The 17,873-nt window shown below is 42.1% G+C and overlaps 1 protein-coding gene across 1 annotated transcript; it reads left to right on the forward strand.

Moving 5' to 3' along the window:
- Positions 1-9,915: 9,915 nt before the first annotated feature.
- Positions 9,916-11,159, forward strand: LOC127293851 (zinc finger protein 4). The gene has a single exon (XM_051323537.2). It carries the CDS (start codon positions 10,374-10,376, stop codon positions 11,067-11,069), a length of 696 nt encoding a protein of 231 aa, XP_051179497.1. The 5' UTR covers positions 9,916-10,373; the 3' UTR covers positions 11,070-11,159.
- Positions 11,160-17,873: the final 6,714 nt, after the last annotated feature.

Raw genomic sequence — 17,873 nt, forward strand, 5'->3', positions numbered from 1 at the left:
ACGGTCACATTAAAGGAAATGTTGCAAAAAGTTTACACACGGTGGACCATCTGTTAACCGTTTGCAATGATGGTCGTATATGCTGAGGGTTTTTTCGAAATGGGCCGTGTATGAATTTAATGTTACGGTGCAGAAAGCATTTTCTTGTGCATTATACCCGTTTTGCCCGGACTGCACGCACACGGTTCAAATTATTGGGCGCTAGCGCTATTCCGCACCACATACGAAATATACCTTCCGTGTATCATGGAGGCTTCAAAGGCCCGATCTATACTAGTGCTAGTAGCTTCTTTATTTACATTCAACCTCTATCTGAAGCCATGTAGACAAGTTGAGCTTCTTACTTACTGCAATCGGCACTCCAAATCCTCCAACATCAAGCATTGCCTCTTACTTACTGCAATCGGCACTCCAAATCCTCAAATCCTCGTCACCTTGCGTACTTTGTTTCTGAAGGTTATCACCATTTGCACTGAATCAGACTCGGGCCGTGTCGCTTCTCAGATAGTACTTTAACAGAACAGCTATGCTACTGAAAGTTCTTGTCTAAAATGTTCAGACTTGAGAGTCATCTTTGCGTTTCGACAGGTGCGGCCGGCCGGCCGGCCGTCCATGTCGCGCTGCGATTGGCAAGCAACCACGAGAGGACAGAGAGGGAGAGACGTGCCCAATTCGGGCACACAAGCTTGAATGTTCAGAAAGCATCATGCACGGAAGCAAAGCCTATGCCTTATCATCTTCCCGACAATATTCTTGCACTTCATGTCAAACAAAACGCCACACTAATGGTGCACACTCCGAACTATGATGTCACTTTCCTTAATGTATTTTGGCATCTGGAACAGGAGGAGCTTCCTTTGGAGCCCTCTATGGTTGGCTCTCACTGTGGCCAGACTATATCCAAGGAATAAACATGTCAACACATGCAATTGACCAAAGATATTTTCTTTAGATGATTTGCAATCCTCAGTGGGCATAATAGCTTCTGCGAATTGCAATTGCCAGAGACCAATCTTTTATTCTCGCCAAGAGAAAAGAGAAACAACCTTGAAAGAAAGCATCCTGCCTTCTCAACCGTGCCATGGGTCATTCACTGGTCTTGCAGTAGTAGTAGTAAGCAAAGTGGCAGACAAGGGTAGCCATCACCGGAAACTCCCAACAGAAAAAGCAGTTGCCTTTTGGACTTGGAGATGGAACTAATCTCATGATTCCAGTTAGGAAGACTACTGCTCATTTATCACATGGCCAGCTTCTAATTGTCTCATCTGGTTGGGTAAAAAAGAGTGGCAAGTTTTACTTTTACCATTAGTTCTGATGGAAAAACTGCTTTCAGATAGGATCTCTGTCTGTCACATTCAGTTCGAAGTTACAGGGATAAGGTCAAAACAATAACTGAACTACAACTCAGGTTCGTTGCTACAAGTACAAGATTGAGGGGTACTATCACACAGAAGTGACACCACCACAACAATTCTCTGTAACAGGCAACAGGGTAAACTATATGTCCCTGATTGGTCATTTGTCACAATGGCTACCTTCCAGCTGTCAAATCATGTTGACGATTCGTGATATATTGCCGTCTCCATTAAGCAAGGAGTAGCTGCACAAGTAGGATTTCCCCATGATCTTGTTCAGATTGTTAATGGACCTCGTCAGGGTTCAGAGCATACATGTCAACACAATATTTGAGCTGGGGTACAGATCTAGAGTGCATGATTTAAGAAATACTCCATACCTAAAAAACATGATTATAGCAGCACTTGTAGTAGGTCTATAAAGAAGCTAAAATTATTTATTTATTTCGTACCTTTTGCAGGACAGGACAAGTAGAAGCAAAGGATGATCTTGCAATAGCAGAACGAGATGCCAATGGGGCCCTGATCGATTGTGCTCGAGAAATGCATGTAGATCTTCAAATCCCACCGAAAGCGACGCATGTTGGAACTGCCCCCTGCAGATATGGCTAACTGTGTGGGAGGAAGCCAGGTGCCTCTCCTTTTCTATCAAGTTGACTCAGGATCAAGTGTGTAAAGAGGCTCCCTATCTATCTTGCCAACATCATCCCACACTTTCACAAAAGGATAGGAAGCAAAGAGTGCAAGAACTCAGCTGCGGAATGCCACCTTAAAAGGTCCATCCTCTTTCAGTGCACTTGCGACAATAATAGTCTCCCACTATTGACAAAAATAAAGATTTAGCAGATTTTATGCCTCACAACCCGTGGCTGACCAGACCATTGTTCACAACTATGAAGTTCAAATATTTAACTGGAGGGTTCGACAAAACAAGATGCATGCATAGAACAAGGTTGTTGGATTGGCTTAGTTGTAGCAATTTAGTCTATGCATTAATTTTCTATTATTCGATTGCTTTAGTTTTTTGCTAATTTCATCCTCCTCCTACTTCCACTCTGGTATAGTGGATCCCAGAAGTAAAGGTACTTGACGCAGAGACGATAAAGTATGTGGAGCAACGTAGGAGGAGTTAGGGTTCTCGACTTTTCAGACTACAAAAGAGAACATCTCCTTCAGCCTCTGCCTCATGCAACCCGACTTATTACAGTGCTTGAAAGTTCAAGATAAACATAAAATGAAAAATAAGGTATGATAAACTTATATTGGTAAATAACCATATATTACTTCCTTCAACTTTTGGTTGCTCACCTCCAATACTGAAGTATGGAAGGCATTGAAGAACTTCAACCACCATGGCTTCCAAACATGCATATCATGTTTTCCTTAAAAATTATTTGTAGGACCATCCACGGTTGTAGTAGATTGGTACATCTTAGTATTAATAGATTTTAATGAGAAAAAACTTTGTTGTAAAACATAAAATCATTGCAGTAAACACAGTGGACAAAATAATGCACCAATGAAAACATGAAGAAACCTGAAGAAAACAATGGAAAAAAATTGAGGATTAATAGATTTAAATGAGATTGTAGCACAAAGAAACCTTGCAACGGAATGGCCAAACATATGACATAGATTACCAGATAATGAAAACAAAAAACTACAGGGACACAAAATTTAGTTTAAGGACCAAAATAGCATTCACTGAGAGTTGTCCTTGTTGCAAACATCACATAGTTGACTACAATGTTAATCATGTTCAGCCAAAAAAAACTGATAGTGATATCAACTAATAATCGTACTCTCGCAATAACTGGGGTTTTGGAAAGGGGGTGCTCGGTGTCATGAGAAATTTGGGGTAGTGGACGGACTGTAGTGTGCTCACAAGACATCAAGCCACAATGGGCGGTGGTGGAGATCTCTTATGGGTTAGCTTGGTACGAGTAGTTAAGGCCTTCGAAACCGGCGACGGCCAGGGACGAGGGACTTTGCGATAGAGAAAGAGATCAGGGCTGGTAGTGGATTCGCCGAGATTCGGGGTTATAAGAGAACAAGATGGTTTCTTCTCAAGTGAATGTTATACACGTAGTGTGCAACGGATTTGATGCGATGTGTGAATCCTAGTTAAAGAGATTTATTTTTATAAAGAGAGTTTTATAAACTCAAAAGTTGTATCAAGGAAATAAAAATAAAATAGACACCCCCGGCCTCTTTATAACAAAGGTGCACAAATCCCATAAAGAAAAATTAAATTCCTTACACAAAATCACAACATGTGACACCATTGGGAAATCAGCCTATGGAGAAGAAGAGGCAATAAGTAGATTATGCCACCATCCGTGTTGGGTAAAGACCTCCTTAACTGCTTGTTCCACTTGGATCCATGTTGTTGCAAAGAATTATATGTGCTCTGGTGAGTTACATGGTTGCCAATGATATGCCAGAGCACATTGTAAGGGTGAACAATGATGTTTGAAAGACCTCTAGATATACTGCAGAACATGTCATCAGTATGTTACCAGCATTTTCTCATGATATTTTTTTTCGATAAAGGGCATTTCATTACTTAAGAGTTTAAGTATTGCACCTAGCCTCTGCATAACTAAGTTGCACACAGCCGTTCGGACTCAAAGAAAACAAATAAAGAAGTGCTCGATACATAAGACAAGGTTCTCTGCATCAATCTTAAGATGAAGGTGGCCCAATCCGGAGACTATGCGGCCACCCATGTTGGGTAATAAATTCCTTCGTCGTATTCTACAACCGTGTAGACACCTCCGTAAACAGGTCTTTGTTCTCCATATGATGCAGAGATGACCATGAACAGAGCAAAGATGTGCACCGGTAATAACCTGCAAAAGAGAAGAATTTTTATCGTTAAACATCTTGTCATTTATACATATGCACAACAACCAAATAACGGCAATTGCTTCCACCCTAATAAGAAGTTTAAACCTATTATCCACCCGATAGAGCCAATTCCCAAATATATTGGTGACGCCACGTGGTGGGTATATTTTCTCATGATATGTAATAACGCTCACTAGCTTGAGTATGTTATCGGCATTTTCTCATGATATGTACCAATGCTTTTTTTCAAAATCGGGGGATCCCTGCCTCTGCATCAATTGATGCATATGGCTGCCTTTATTTAAATAAAATCAGTCCTACAAGAGTATTCAAAATATTACACATCACGGATCACAAAGGGTCTCAACAAGAATGAGCCACGGAAAAAAAGGAAAGACATGAAGCGCCTTTGCATCAGCATGTCAACCGTTTGTCAGCACACCATCTGCACCGGCTGTAAAAATCATGTGCTACCATCGTCAGTCGGTTGCACCCAATATCCATAGCCCTCGTCCTCCGACTGTAGATAGGACCACATATGGATCCAATGAGTAGCTAAAGGGATAATCTGCAAAAATGATGAAAAACTTGTTTTGTTAAAAATGTAGTTATTACGGACTTTCCATATTGACCACAGAACAGCACAAACACCAACTCGAATGTGTTTCTTATCCTTTTTTGGCAACCCCATTCAACTAATTCCCAAACATGTTTGTAATATTAGCAAGGGTTGACAAATTAAAAGTCATGTAGATAATTCTCCAAATCCATTGTGCGAAAGGACATGAAATTAAGAGATGTTATATTGTCTCCTCTTGATCACAAAAACAACATTTAACGTCCCCATGCCAGTTACGTTAGATAAGATTATCTTTTGTGAGAATAACTTTCTTATAGAGAAACCACATGAATATCCTAATTTTCAGCGGTACCTTTATCTTCCAAATATATTTTTTGAGAAAAACCGTGTGATCTTTAAGCAAGTCAGTGTACAATTTTTTTAACAGAAAAAATACCCAAAATGTGGTGAGACTCCATTTAGAATTATCTTCCTGATCAGTTAATTGGACAAGAAATAATCGATGTAACATATGTGTCCACCTTCTCCATTTATTATCATCCAAAGTTCTTCTGAAAGTAATGTTCATAGGATGCGATGCTAACACATTCTCCACTATAACATTCTTGTGATTAACAATATTGTAAAGCGACGGATATTCAATGGCCTAGGACCTTTGTCCTAACCATATGTCCTCCCAGAATCTAATATTACCACCATTACCAACAACAAAAGGTTCTCTAAGAAAAAAATCATCTTTTACATTCATTAACCCCTTCCAAAAAAAGGTGAATCAGTTGGTTTTGCTGACACTTGAGAAAGTGTTTTAGAGCCCAAATATTTATTATACAGTAACTCTTGCCACATATCTTCTTCATTCATAAGTTTAAATAACCATTTAGCCAGTAAAATTTTATTTTTAATTCTAAATCCTCCACTCCTAGACCCCCTTGTTCTTTTGGCCTACATATTATATTCCACTTGGTTAGTCTATATTTCCTTTTATGACCATCACTTTGGCAAAAAAACGTGATCTAAAGAAATATAATCTCTTTCGAACTCCTTTTAGAATTTAAAGGAAGAGAGCACAAACATGGGTAGGCTTGTGAGGATAGAATTAATTAAAATAAGACGGTCTCCATAAGATAACATTTTACCAATCCAACTACTTAACTTCTTCTCAAATTAGTCATCTACCGGTTTCCATTCCCCATTTCTCAACTTACGGAAATGGATCGGAATACCAAGATATCTAAAAGGAAGTGACCCTATGTCACACCCGAAAATAATTTTATAATCTTGTTCTCTCCTTCGCCTTGCCAAAACAAAAGATCTCGCTTTTATGAAAATTTATCTTGAGACCTGACAATTGTTCGAAAATACAGAGAACTGGTTTCATGTTCAAAGTCTTTTCTAAGTCGTGTTCCATAAAAAGTATAGTATCATCCGCATATTGAAGAATAGAAACCCCTCCATCCACTAAGTGAGGAATGAGACCGGCCACTTGCCCATCTGCCTTTGCTCTTTCAATTAATACCGTATCTGTGACAATATATTAAATAGAATAGGTGACATCGGGTCACCTTGTCTAAGACCTTTCCTAGTTTGAAAGTAGTGTCATATGTCGTCGTTTACCCTAATCCCAACACTACCCTTCTCTATGAATTTCTGAATCCAGTTACACCATTTCGGGTCGAAGCCTTTTAATCGTAGAACTTGTTGTAAGAAAGACCACTTTACCTTACCGTGTGCTTTCTTGAAATCTATCTTAAAAAGGACTCCATCCATTTTTTCCTATGAAGTTCATGGATCATCTCATGTAGAATAACGACACCGTCAACAATATGTCTACCGGGCATGAAAGTTGTTTGTGTCGGCAGGATAATATTTTCAGCAATATTCGAAATTCGATTAGTTCCAACTTTAGTAAACACTTTAAAGCTTGCATTCAGCAAGCAAATGGTACGGTATTGTTGGATCTGAATTGCATTTTGTTTTTAACGAAGAAGAATAATCGTCCCAAAATTTAGATGAAACAGAGGCAGCTCCCCTCTTTGAAAGCTTTCAAACATGGCAACGAGGTCAAACTTGATTGTTTCCCAAAAATTTTGATAAAATTCAGCCGGAAAGCCATCTGGCCCGTGTGCTTTATTTTTTCCAACTGCATTATTGCTTCGTAGATCACTTTTTAGTTAAAATCCGTAGTCAAAATTATGTTCTCTTCATCCGAAACTTGTTTAACAACATGGTTCATGGATTCAATCAATGTACATGTCACAGGCTTTGGTGGGTCTAAAAAGTGTTTTATAATACTCAGTTATATATTGTTTCAAATTTTCTTGTCCCATAATAGTTCCCTCATCTTTTTCAAGTTGAAAAATTATTTTCCTACGATGTTTACTATTGGCAATGAGATGAAAACATTTTGTATTATCCCCACCCTTTTGTATGTGTTTAACCTTGGCGCGTTGAGACCATTTGGATTCCTCGGTGCGATGTAGCTTTAACAAATCATCATTTGCATTACGCAGAGTAGTTCTCTCATCATCGCTCAAAGGAACGAGCTCTGCTTTTCGTTCTAAGATATCAATTATAGTGGAAAGCCTATCTCTTTCAATTTTGTATTGATCGCATAGGTTTCGAGCCCAGCCCCGTAGGTACTGTCTAAGATTGCGAATTTTGTTCTGCCGTAATTCCATCGGATTATCTCCCTGAGAAAAAGACGCCCATGTTGGCATGCCATTTGAGAGAACCCTTCCATCTTTAACCAAGCTAGTTCAAAAGAAAATTTTGATTTGTTCCCAATAAAAGCCTGATCCCTAGAATCTAAAATAAGTTGTGTATGATCAGAATCCGATCAAGTTAGAGCCCTGACAGACACTAAAGGAAATTTATGCTCCCACTCAACGCTGGCTAGAATTCTATCTAGTTTTTCATATGTGGGGGAATCACTGCGATTCGCCCATGTGTATTGACATCCAGATAGAGTTAGCTCTCTTAAATCTAAGCTTTCGATAATCACATTGAAAATGAAAGGCCAACGAGTGTTTAAATTATCATTATTTTTTTCCTCTCTATGTCTAATAATGTTAAAATCACCTCCAACGATCATTGGTAAAGGCTCATACTCGCAAATTCTCTCCTTATGCCATAAGAATAGTTTAGACTTAGATATTAGATGGTTACTTATGAGTCATCATTGTTACTCCGTAACTGCCTTTCGGGTATAGTGAAAAGTATGTCATTGTTCTAGATATGTCAAGATTGGGATTTGCTGCCTCCGTGAATGAGAGATACACTCTAGAGCCACTTTGATTGTGGTTTCTAGCATCTCCTGGCCAGGTACCGTGACTAAAGTATTAGTCGCAGGGACATTGGAAATACATAAATGAGAAAAAAATACATGCCAAAAAACAAAGATAACATATAGTCAATTGGAAAATGGTGTATCGCCCGAAGAAGCTTGGCGGCCTTGGGGTCATCAACTTGGATAGATTTGCCATGGCCCTCCGTCTTCGTTGGCCTTGGCTTGAGTGAACGGGCTCCGGTAACCCTTGCAACAAGGATAGCATGGACACCTTCTACGCCATGACCTCCATCACCATCGGCAATGGTAAAAAGTCCCCCTTTTGGGAGGCTCCATGGCTTGGTGGCCTAAAACCGATTGAGATCGCTCCTCTCATCTACCAAATCTCAAAGAGGAAGAAATGGAAGGTTAGCCAAGCCTTAAATGGCAACGCTTGGATGCACAAAATCACCATGGACGAGGGCTTCAATTTGGAGCACCTCACCCAATTCATTGTGCTTTGAAACAAATTGCTCGATGTCCACCTTGATGAAGGTATTGAGAACACCATCGCTTGGAAGCTAACGGCCAATGGGGAATACTCGGCCAAATCTGCGTACGTGGTGCAATTCATCGGTTCCACAACCTCCATCATGCATAAAACGGTGTGGAAAGTTTGGGCCACACCCAAAGCAAAATTCTTCGCTTGGCTCCTAATGCAAAACCGGGTTTGGACCGCCGACCGCCTACAAAAGAGGGGTTGGCCAAATTGTGGCTTGTGCCCCCTATGCAAGCAAGTGACAGAGTCGGCGTGCCACCTTTTTGTCAATTTTCGGTACACCATCCGCCTTTGGAGTCATATAAGGGTTTGGATAGGAAACCCCAACATTCAACCAAACCTTTGGGCAGGTCAAACTCTTGAGCATTGGTGGACAACTATGACGGGTGGTGCGACGTCTAACCGCAAGGTCGTTGCCTCTCTCACCCTACTCGTCACTTGGGAGCTTTGGAATGAACGAAATGTGCGGGTCTTCCGTAGCAAGCATATGTCACCGCTAGTCTTGTTTGAAAAAAAAATTAAGAGTGAAGCCCGTTTGTGGGTTTATGCGGGGGCAAAGCGTTTGGGTGAAATAATGCCAGGAAAGTAATCCCTTGTATCTTTGTTTTGTACGACTATCTTGTCCAAAACACTTTTTTTTTAATTAATAGATTTGGGCAAAAAAAATCCCCCCGTTTCAAAAAAAAAATCAGCAAGCTCTAGTGAGATTAGAAAAATGACAGCACGTCGTCCATTCCATAGCGAGCTAGGTACTAGTTGCTTATCAAAGATCGACACCAATGAATGGCTAAAGAGAAGTATCGGAGACATCAAAAAAGAAGTTTCAATGGTTACATAACATCGATCACATCATACGGCCCAATTAGTCATCTGTTTAATTTGCGTAAACATTACTCCTGCTGCATGGTTCTTTATACTAGTACATGGTTGGCCAACTTATGCAACTTGAGCAGGGTGCGTTTCTAGCTAGCAAGCTAGCCGCTATCAGTTGCGTGGTACTCGTGCTAATTTCGTTTGAAGAGATTGTCTAGCTTCCCTTCTCGGACCTGGAGACCCAATAAGCTCAATCATTTCAGGTTATCCGGAGGTTGGATCGGAAGTTGTCCTGATTAGACAGCTGAAACCGTGAAGGCCGTCCAGAGCAAAGCAGATGATGTAGAGCTTAACGTCAAAGAAGATGGATGACCCCATGCGCCACTACTCCGGCGACACCTAGCTGCGTACCCACCGGAACCAAGCAACCTTGTCGCGGAAACTCCATACCAAGTGCATTCGATTCTACGATCTTTCAGTTGACAAGAAGAGAAAGGAAGCACTACAGTGACGAGGTCACAACTCACAGCTCGATCGATCGATCACAAAGACGCTACAAGCAGCTAGGCTAGCAAGTAGCAACAGTATGAACCTAGATGCCTGCCCAGTTAGGCATGGCGAGCACAGGAGAAGGTGACGCGAGCAGGCGCACTGCTCCGGGGGACATGGGCCAGACCGATCGACCCTGATGGGAAAGCGAGGAAGAAAGAAGAGAGAGTTAATTAGGGAGTTGTCTAGCTCCTGATTGGATTCCTCGCAGCCAGCGCAAAGACCATCCACACACAAGCCTAGCTTGTGGCGCCTCATCGATCCCCTCTATAAAGCTCAAACTGCGGGCGAGCCCCCGGAAGCAGACGCGGATCAGCTAGTGCATGACCTGCACCAACCAAGAACCAACCCGCGGTCGGGAAGGCAGAAAAGAGCCAAGAAACGCTTCTGAGCTCTGACGGCATGCAAGATCGGGACATCATGGAGCAGGTGGACGAGGCGTCAGTGGAGAGGGGGACGGCCCCGGCGCGGCTGCTTGCCGCAGCCGGCGAGCAGCAGGGCGACGGTGCCGACGCTGTGACCTGGCTCAACCTCACGCTAGGCGTGAGCGGCTCGCCACCGGCGGCCGCGCCGGACTCCTCCTCGTCGTCCTCGGACGTCGAGCATCCACCACCTCCTCCTCCTCCAGCTGCCACGGCGCCGCCGCCCCCGCACAAGGTGTTCTCGTGCAACTTCTGCATGCGGAAGTTCTTCAGCTCGCAGGCGCTGGGCGGGCACCAGAACGCGCACAAGCGGGAGCGCAGCGCGGCCAAGCGCTCGTCCACGCTTTCTTCATACCACAACCACCAGAGGATGGTGGCCATGGCCGGCGTGCCGCTCGAGGCGCACGCCGCGATCGTGCGCGCCGCCCTGCGGGTCAACCCGGCGAGCTCGGCGGTCCACAAGCCACCGGTCTCGAGAGACGCCACGGCGCCGAGGCTCCGCGAAGGCGTCGTTGGTGGACCCTGGCCGCAGCTCGTCTACGAGGAGGTGCTGGGCTCGGCCTCCACGTCGTGGCCGGGGAGCTTCAGGATGAGGACGCAGTCGGAGCCTCCTACTTCAGAGCAGCAGACGCCGTCGGAGCAAAGTATGAAGATGGACTTGAGCCTAAGGCTGTGAATCGAGATAGATTGTGATCATAGATGAGTAGAGCTAGTACTTGTGTTAATTAATTTGACCGGTATATAGTAATTATTGAGTGTTCATTTCTTCCGTTTGTTCACAGTATTTAGAACACTAAGAGTCATTTAAGTTGTCTATCTCAACATGCAAGCTATCCACATCATCCATTTTATTAGCCATCCAATTGTCCATATCAGCCCCCACTAACATTCATTAATATTCTACATGCAAGCCACATCATCTATTTTTAAGCCATCTAATTATCCACATCATCAACTTTTAGCCACCAACTACATAACCACTTCAAGTCAGTTTTTTAAAGTAGCCTCTTAATTATTTACGCCAATTAAATCATGCATGTTCCTACAACTAACATCATATTCCAATCAATTTATAATCCTTTTGTTTTTTACAAAATAGAGTTATCGGAGAAATTTTCGCTGCAACGCGCAGGGTATCCTTCTAGTTATCTTAAATTATTATGATTCCATGAAGAAATGACCTCTCACTAGGCCTACATGCATATTCAGACGTCAGCAAAAGAGATCCGTTAACAACCATTTTGAAGTGCTTTCTAATTTTTGGACTCCAGCATTGAGCGGACGCATTCAATTGACATCCAATGTTATAAAAAGAAAAATCCAACGTTTGGCAATATGTTCGCTCCTTGTTCTAAAACCTAAACTTTCGCTACAGGGAAATCAAGAAATTTCATAGCATTAGATTCAAATTTTTAGGGGAAACAAGGGGTGATCCTCTCCATATTAGAAAATTCTATTGTTATATACCTTCAAAATTCAAATTTAATTGCACAAATTGGCATCATAGCTCCCTTGCCGCTGAGTCTGCACAGAAACCCCTTGCCGCCACGACAAGTCATCCCTAACCTCATCCCATTCTCACCGGCGGTATGTGTCATGGCAGCAGGGCTTGCCCAGAAAGGGGTGCCAATGTGGCAATTAACATGCTCTATAAACGCCGCAGCGATGAAAACCAACATCAAAATTGCCTGCAAGCGTCATCATCATCACTTCTCAACGAACACTGACTCCAACTTAACCACAAAAAATCACCGCCGAAGCTCCCACCACAACAGCCGCTTGAAGCCTTGTGTGGCCATGTTCCATGATGGCAATTCGGTTGGTGTGTTTTTGGAAATGTTAAGGTACATAACTTTGACCAAGTTCTTAGAAACACCTATCGATCTCATTAATGCTAACCAAATATATTTCATGATGAATCCGGTGATACCGATTTAGTATTATATAGGTTTCTAGTTTTTCTAATGATATCAAATCTGTATCATTTGATTCATCTTTAAATAGATTTCCGTATTTTGTTTATTTACTATTTCAAGTGTTCATTTTTTTTCCTAAAAACTTGATCAAAGATACTCAAGTCTGAGACTTTTCAATTACGGATGAGGTATCTTCTTTAGCGAAAATGAAACATTTTTGCAATTTACTTGTTTCTCCTATTTGGAAGTGTTTCCTTGTCTACTGGACGAAGAGATACTACTTCAAAACTATAATTTCAAAGAAATACGGAGCATAAAAAAATTCACTTTTTATATGGTAAAGCATATACTTCATTACAAACCCAGTTCAGAACATAAACCCTTACAAGAGCAACAACATTCCCTAGAATATAAGACTTCAATACATTCATAAATTACTTAAAGGCTCCCATCCACTATTTTTAGTTTTGGCATTCAAAAAAATAAAAATAAAATTAACTTTCTTGTGATCCTCAATTTTTTACCATGTTCCCTTTTTTTGCGGATTAAAAGAATATGGTTCAAATTTTGATATTTATGGTTGGTATACTTTTTACACCAATAGCTATCAACTTGTTCCATAATTCCCACGGATTGGAAACTTTTTCGTCTCTGGAAATTTTTTACTGTTCAAATTTTCAAAGTATATTACTCCAATATTTCTATATGTTCTCATGCTATAAATTATCACATAGTTTTCCTTTTCTGAAATTTCTGGACATATTGGAATTACTCCAATTCGAAGTCTTGAATGTTTTTCTGCATGGACACAATTTTTATCTTTTAGTGTATTTACGTCTTGGTCTCCTTTCATAGTCGGACTGGTGTCATGAGCAAAGAACTCGTCCTTGCCGGTTGCTTTTGGAGGGATTTTCATCATTCAAGGGCCTGGAAAACAAATGATAGAAATGAAGAAGAAAACATTTTGGCCCTTTATAGAGAAAAGGAACCCTTTTTTGGAAATGGACTTCAGAGAGTAAAGCAAATTGTGACTGAAATACAGCTAGTTACAGACTTACAGTACATATTGGTCCTTTTCTAATTGCTAACACCTTTCCTATGGTAGATACAAGCCCTCCATGGACCATGCACTAATTATGAGTCCGTGCTTTTTATGCTTTATTTCAAGAAAATTGTAAAGGCCGGCATAGCCGGTTGGAATTGTTTTCGCTCGTGATTGTACGCGTCTTTTGGAAGTAAAGCATTCCAGGAGCGATGCAAACGTGTAGTAGTGATTTCCATGAAAGAGAGAAATTCGATGAGTACAAAAGTTGCTCCGTCCTTCTTCGCACTTCATTGATATGGCATATCTGGAATCTGACTTTGTTCGGGCAAATCTGACATGGACAGTGCATAGTAAGGTCTTCCCATTCGTCAAGTTCGGATGCAGTTGCCATTCCACTAGAAATAAAGCTAGATGAAGAAAGATCAGCAGAAGCAGTTCACTAGCTTTACACGTTATTAGTCAACAGTAAAATTGAACCAGCTAGGCTCATCCACAGCGTTTTGATATTCTAGATCGTTCGATCAATCAGCTAAACGGTCAAGATCTTTCATGCTCGTCCCTACAGCGACCACGGGTCCCGGGGCCGTTTTTACTCGCCTCCCGCGCGTCACAGCCCACGAAACGTTGTTGGGCAGCTACTCTTGAGATCGAGCTAGACGGTCTCCCGTGAATCGGGCCGAGATGTTTCTAACGATGCCACATTTTCTTGCGGCCCCTTTATTAACTGGGCTTCCGTTCGGTATGGGAGGCAGCTGATATGTGGTTCCTCTCTCTGTTTATCTTCCTCCATGTACGCAAGGGAAGGCCATGACGGCGCCTCAATTAAATTTTTTCGAGCAATTAATGGCGCAGAAGGTGTGCAGCCACCGTCACTCCTCAGAGCATGGCACCGCCGCATCCCGTCGAAAGCATCGAGGAAGAGCGCCGGAACCACAACCTTCAAGCCTCGCGACCCGCTCCAGTGCAGCACCCCTCTGGACGAAGCCGGCGCACGCCGCCGACCCACTCCAAGACGCTTCCCACCTGATTCCCGACAGGATCCGGAGCCAATCCACCACGGGAGCAGCAGATCAGGGGGAACAAAATACCTCCGCGACCTCGCCGTAGCTGCACCGACGCCGTCGCCAGGTAGACAAGCTCGCGCGCCTTGACAGAGAATCAAGACCACGAGCACTTTATTCGCCGCCGCCGATACATCGACGGCATGCACACCTAATCCACACCTATTTACACGCCGAGGTCGAAGATCCGGGGTTCCCCCCCTCTCCCGCCGCCGAAGCGGCCGACGGAGAGAAAGGGAACCCGCGGCCTCGCCGGCGGTAAGCGGGGGAAAGTGTTTCGCCTCCGGGTCGCCTCCCTTAGTACTGTAGAGATAAGGGAGATGAGAAGGGGGCAAGTGATGCTTTAGTGTAACGAGCTATGACTACCTGATCTGTCACATTTTCACTTCCCTGCACTTGCACGGTTGCACCTATGGTTCAGAATTCAGATACCTTACAGTTACACACCTCGCTCAATCACACTGTGTTCTCCAGCCATGATCGATCTTTTGTGTCAGTCGTAGGCAACGCGGAAGAAGACCCTGGGGTGAATAAAAAACGTTGGGCGGCAGCAGTTTCTCGCCACCAGCAGCCTTCCACCTAGCATCCACCTTCACGGCGAAGATGAATTGCTCGCATTGTTCTTTCTTACTTTCTTAATTGTTATAGGTCTTTCTCCTTGGTTTGTATCTGGTGTGAAATTGTAATAGTTTGATTTTTGACAGAATTATGTTGAAGCATTTTCCCCACCAAATTTTATCTGCAATCGCACAAACGGGAAATGACAACATGTTCTGTATGCGCTGAATTTGTATAACTTCTGAGTGGCCAGCAATCTTAATTGTTCTCTTATCTACTTTTCCTTCGAGTGCATCAAAATAATTGCACGAATACAGGCACAATGCCCTGATTTTTGAACTGCAACGACTTTTGTTTCTCCCGTAATGAAGGTCTCATCTTAGACATCTTTGTGTGCCACTTATTATCTTAAAGAATAAGGTATGCATTTTTTCTCTATCTCAATAGTACATTTTAGTAATACTATAGAAGTTTTTAATTTTTCTCTTCTTATTATGACAAGGAATAACCTAGGAGAAGTTGCTGCACAAATTTCTTGGAATCAAGTAACTCGAGCTTAACTGCATGCAGTTGAACTTGCAAAATTGAGTCAACCTTCTCAAGGTGTAAGACCCAAACTAAACTGGTTGCTGAACACATGTATAAATGTGGGGAGGAATCTTTATCTCATGTACTGACATTTATTGCCAGAGTTTTCCTACTTATGCACAAATATACTGCTTCGATACGTCAGCTGGGTCTTCCTTTATATGTCAAAGGAAGTCGATTATGTTTCTATCGTTCATATGAAGTTTCTGCATTTCTACATCTTTCCTCTCATTCTATTCTGTAACGTTTCGTGCCAATTTGAAAATGCGTTTCTATGATACATCTTTCCTGTCATTCTATTCTGTAACTTTTCGTGCCAATTTGAAAATGCATTCCATAATTTGATTTGCATTAGTGCAGTTAAGAAATTCTGTTACATCTGATCAACTTGATCATAGTTCTCCTCCTACAACAACTACTACTACTTTGCACATTTTTCTTATTATGTACAATTATGCCAATGCCATCAACATCTTCATAATTATCTTTAGTTTTTCCCCTATATTTAATTATATGATGCTGACTGATTGTTACATGGAAGCTACTCAGGGACATGGGTTAAGCAGAGGATTTCAATGTTCGTTGGCAGTTTATTGATGCCTCCCTTCTAGAAATTGAGGGCCTGTGGTACGGGCCATCATATGATTCCGTAAGCTATTATACTAAAACCGTTTGATTTAACAGTATCTCGATTAGTACTTTAGTATGTATAAACTTGAGGAGATAGTCAATCCTCGTAATGCAAGAGTTGAATTTCTTGAGTGTGACGTTCCTATTAGAGTTGAATTGCGTGAAGATTAGATGATGCTAGGCTCGATATGGAACGGTGAAATCATTTTGATATGTCCTTTTTTTCAGCTTCCCATGAATGTGTTATTGACAATAAGTAAAAGAGAAAGTTGTATTGTCAGTGTAATAACTTGCATGTATATAAATATGCGCTTTCACCTATATAAATTCACTGTAGTTCAAAAATTACAGATTTTAACAAAAGGGGTCTACTGTCAAAAAAATTCTAGCACTCATTCCTTATGATGGACGGGCGCTGCAACGCGCGCTTTTGATGATCTAGTTAATAGTATTACCGAAAGAGTTACTCTGTGAATTTTAGATAGCAAAGGACTTTCTGAACTTTTTAGCAGCGTCTATGAGACAGGGCAGGATTGCACTCTGAATTTGGGACCCCGGAAGCTGAGGACAAACTGAATTTTTGGTATGGGGGATTGATAGATATCTTTACAAAATACATGGCCCAAAATGCAATCAACAACTATGATGTGCATACAAACCTACTCAGTCAGGACTGCTAGTTCTAGTAGAGTAGTAATATTTTTTGTTACGCCTAGGAAAAAGGTGCTTCCAGCAATAGCTAATTCATAGATAGGGATTTAGGAGCAGAATTGCTAGCTCTTTTAGAAGGATTATCACTTGCTCTACATTGGTGCAATCAGCCATTGATGGTAGAAACAGATTGTTTGGAGATTGTCAAGCTAATCAAGAACAATGATGTGGATCGGTCTGTCTACACGACCATAATAGAAGAGATTAGAACAGTATTGAAGGTTCGTCAGTCTTGTATTACTCATGTTAAGAGATGTCAGAACACTAGTAGTCATTTCATGGCAAATTTTGGTAGAACAAATGCTCGTACGGCATTATGGCTCGCCTCTGGTCCAGAGGATTTAGCGAGTACGTACCATAGAGTTTGTACTTCCTGATGTTTTTGAGTAATACAAGGTATTTCGCAAAAAAAAAAAAAAAAAAAAAAAAAAAAAAAATACATAGGGATTTGCAGCCCTTGCCCCTTCCCTGCCATCTCAAAGTCTGAATTCCTGACCTTGCTGGGTTCATGCCCCTCCGCGCTGCGGCCCTGTCCTGGTGTTGCAAATCCGATTATGCCTGCCGGCGGCTCGGCGATTGCCCGTACGCTGCACACGCGCAGCGGTAGGGTTTCGCCCCTCAACGGCTCAAGTGACCAGTACGATCACTTAATCAGCGACGACGACGACGCTACCATGATCGCCTGGCGGCGCTCTTCCCTAACTCACCCTTTTCTGGAACCTTCTCCGTGTAATACTTGTGCGTGACCAAGTGTTACTCATTCGCGCCCGGTTCAAGGTATGAAAGACACCATGTCTCGCGGCATTAGCTCTTCCTCTCTGTGGCCGATTGGTTAGAGTCAACCTGTTCGTTACAGAACACTTCTATGGGATTCCCCCGCAATAAAAAAGGACACTTCTTATTCGCACAAAAAAGGACACTTCTGCTGTGATTACGGGGTAAAGAATCTTGAGTATTATTTACATCACAAC

This window comes from Lolium perenne, chromosome 4 (genome assembly GCF_019359855.2).
Source record: "Lolium perenne isolate Kyuss_39 chromosome 4, Kyuss_2.0, whole genome shotgun sequence".
Classification (NCBI taxonomy): domain Eukaryota; kingdom Viridiplantae; phylum Streptophyta; class Magnoliopsida; order Poales; family Poaceae; genus Lolium; species Lolium perenne.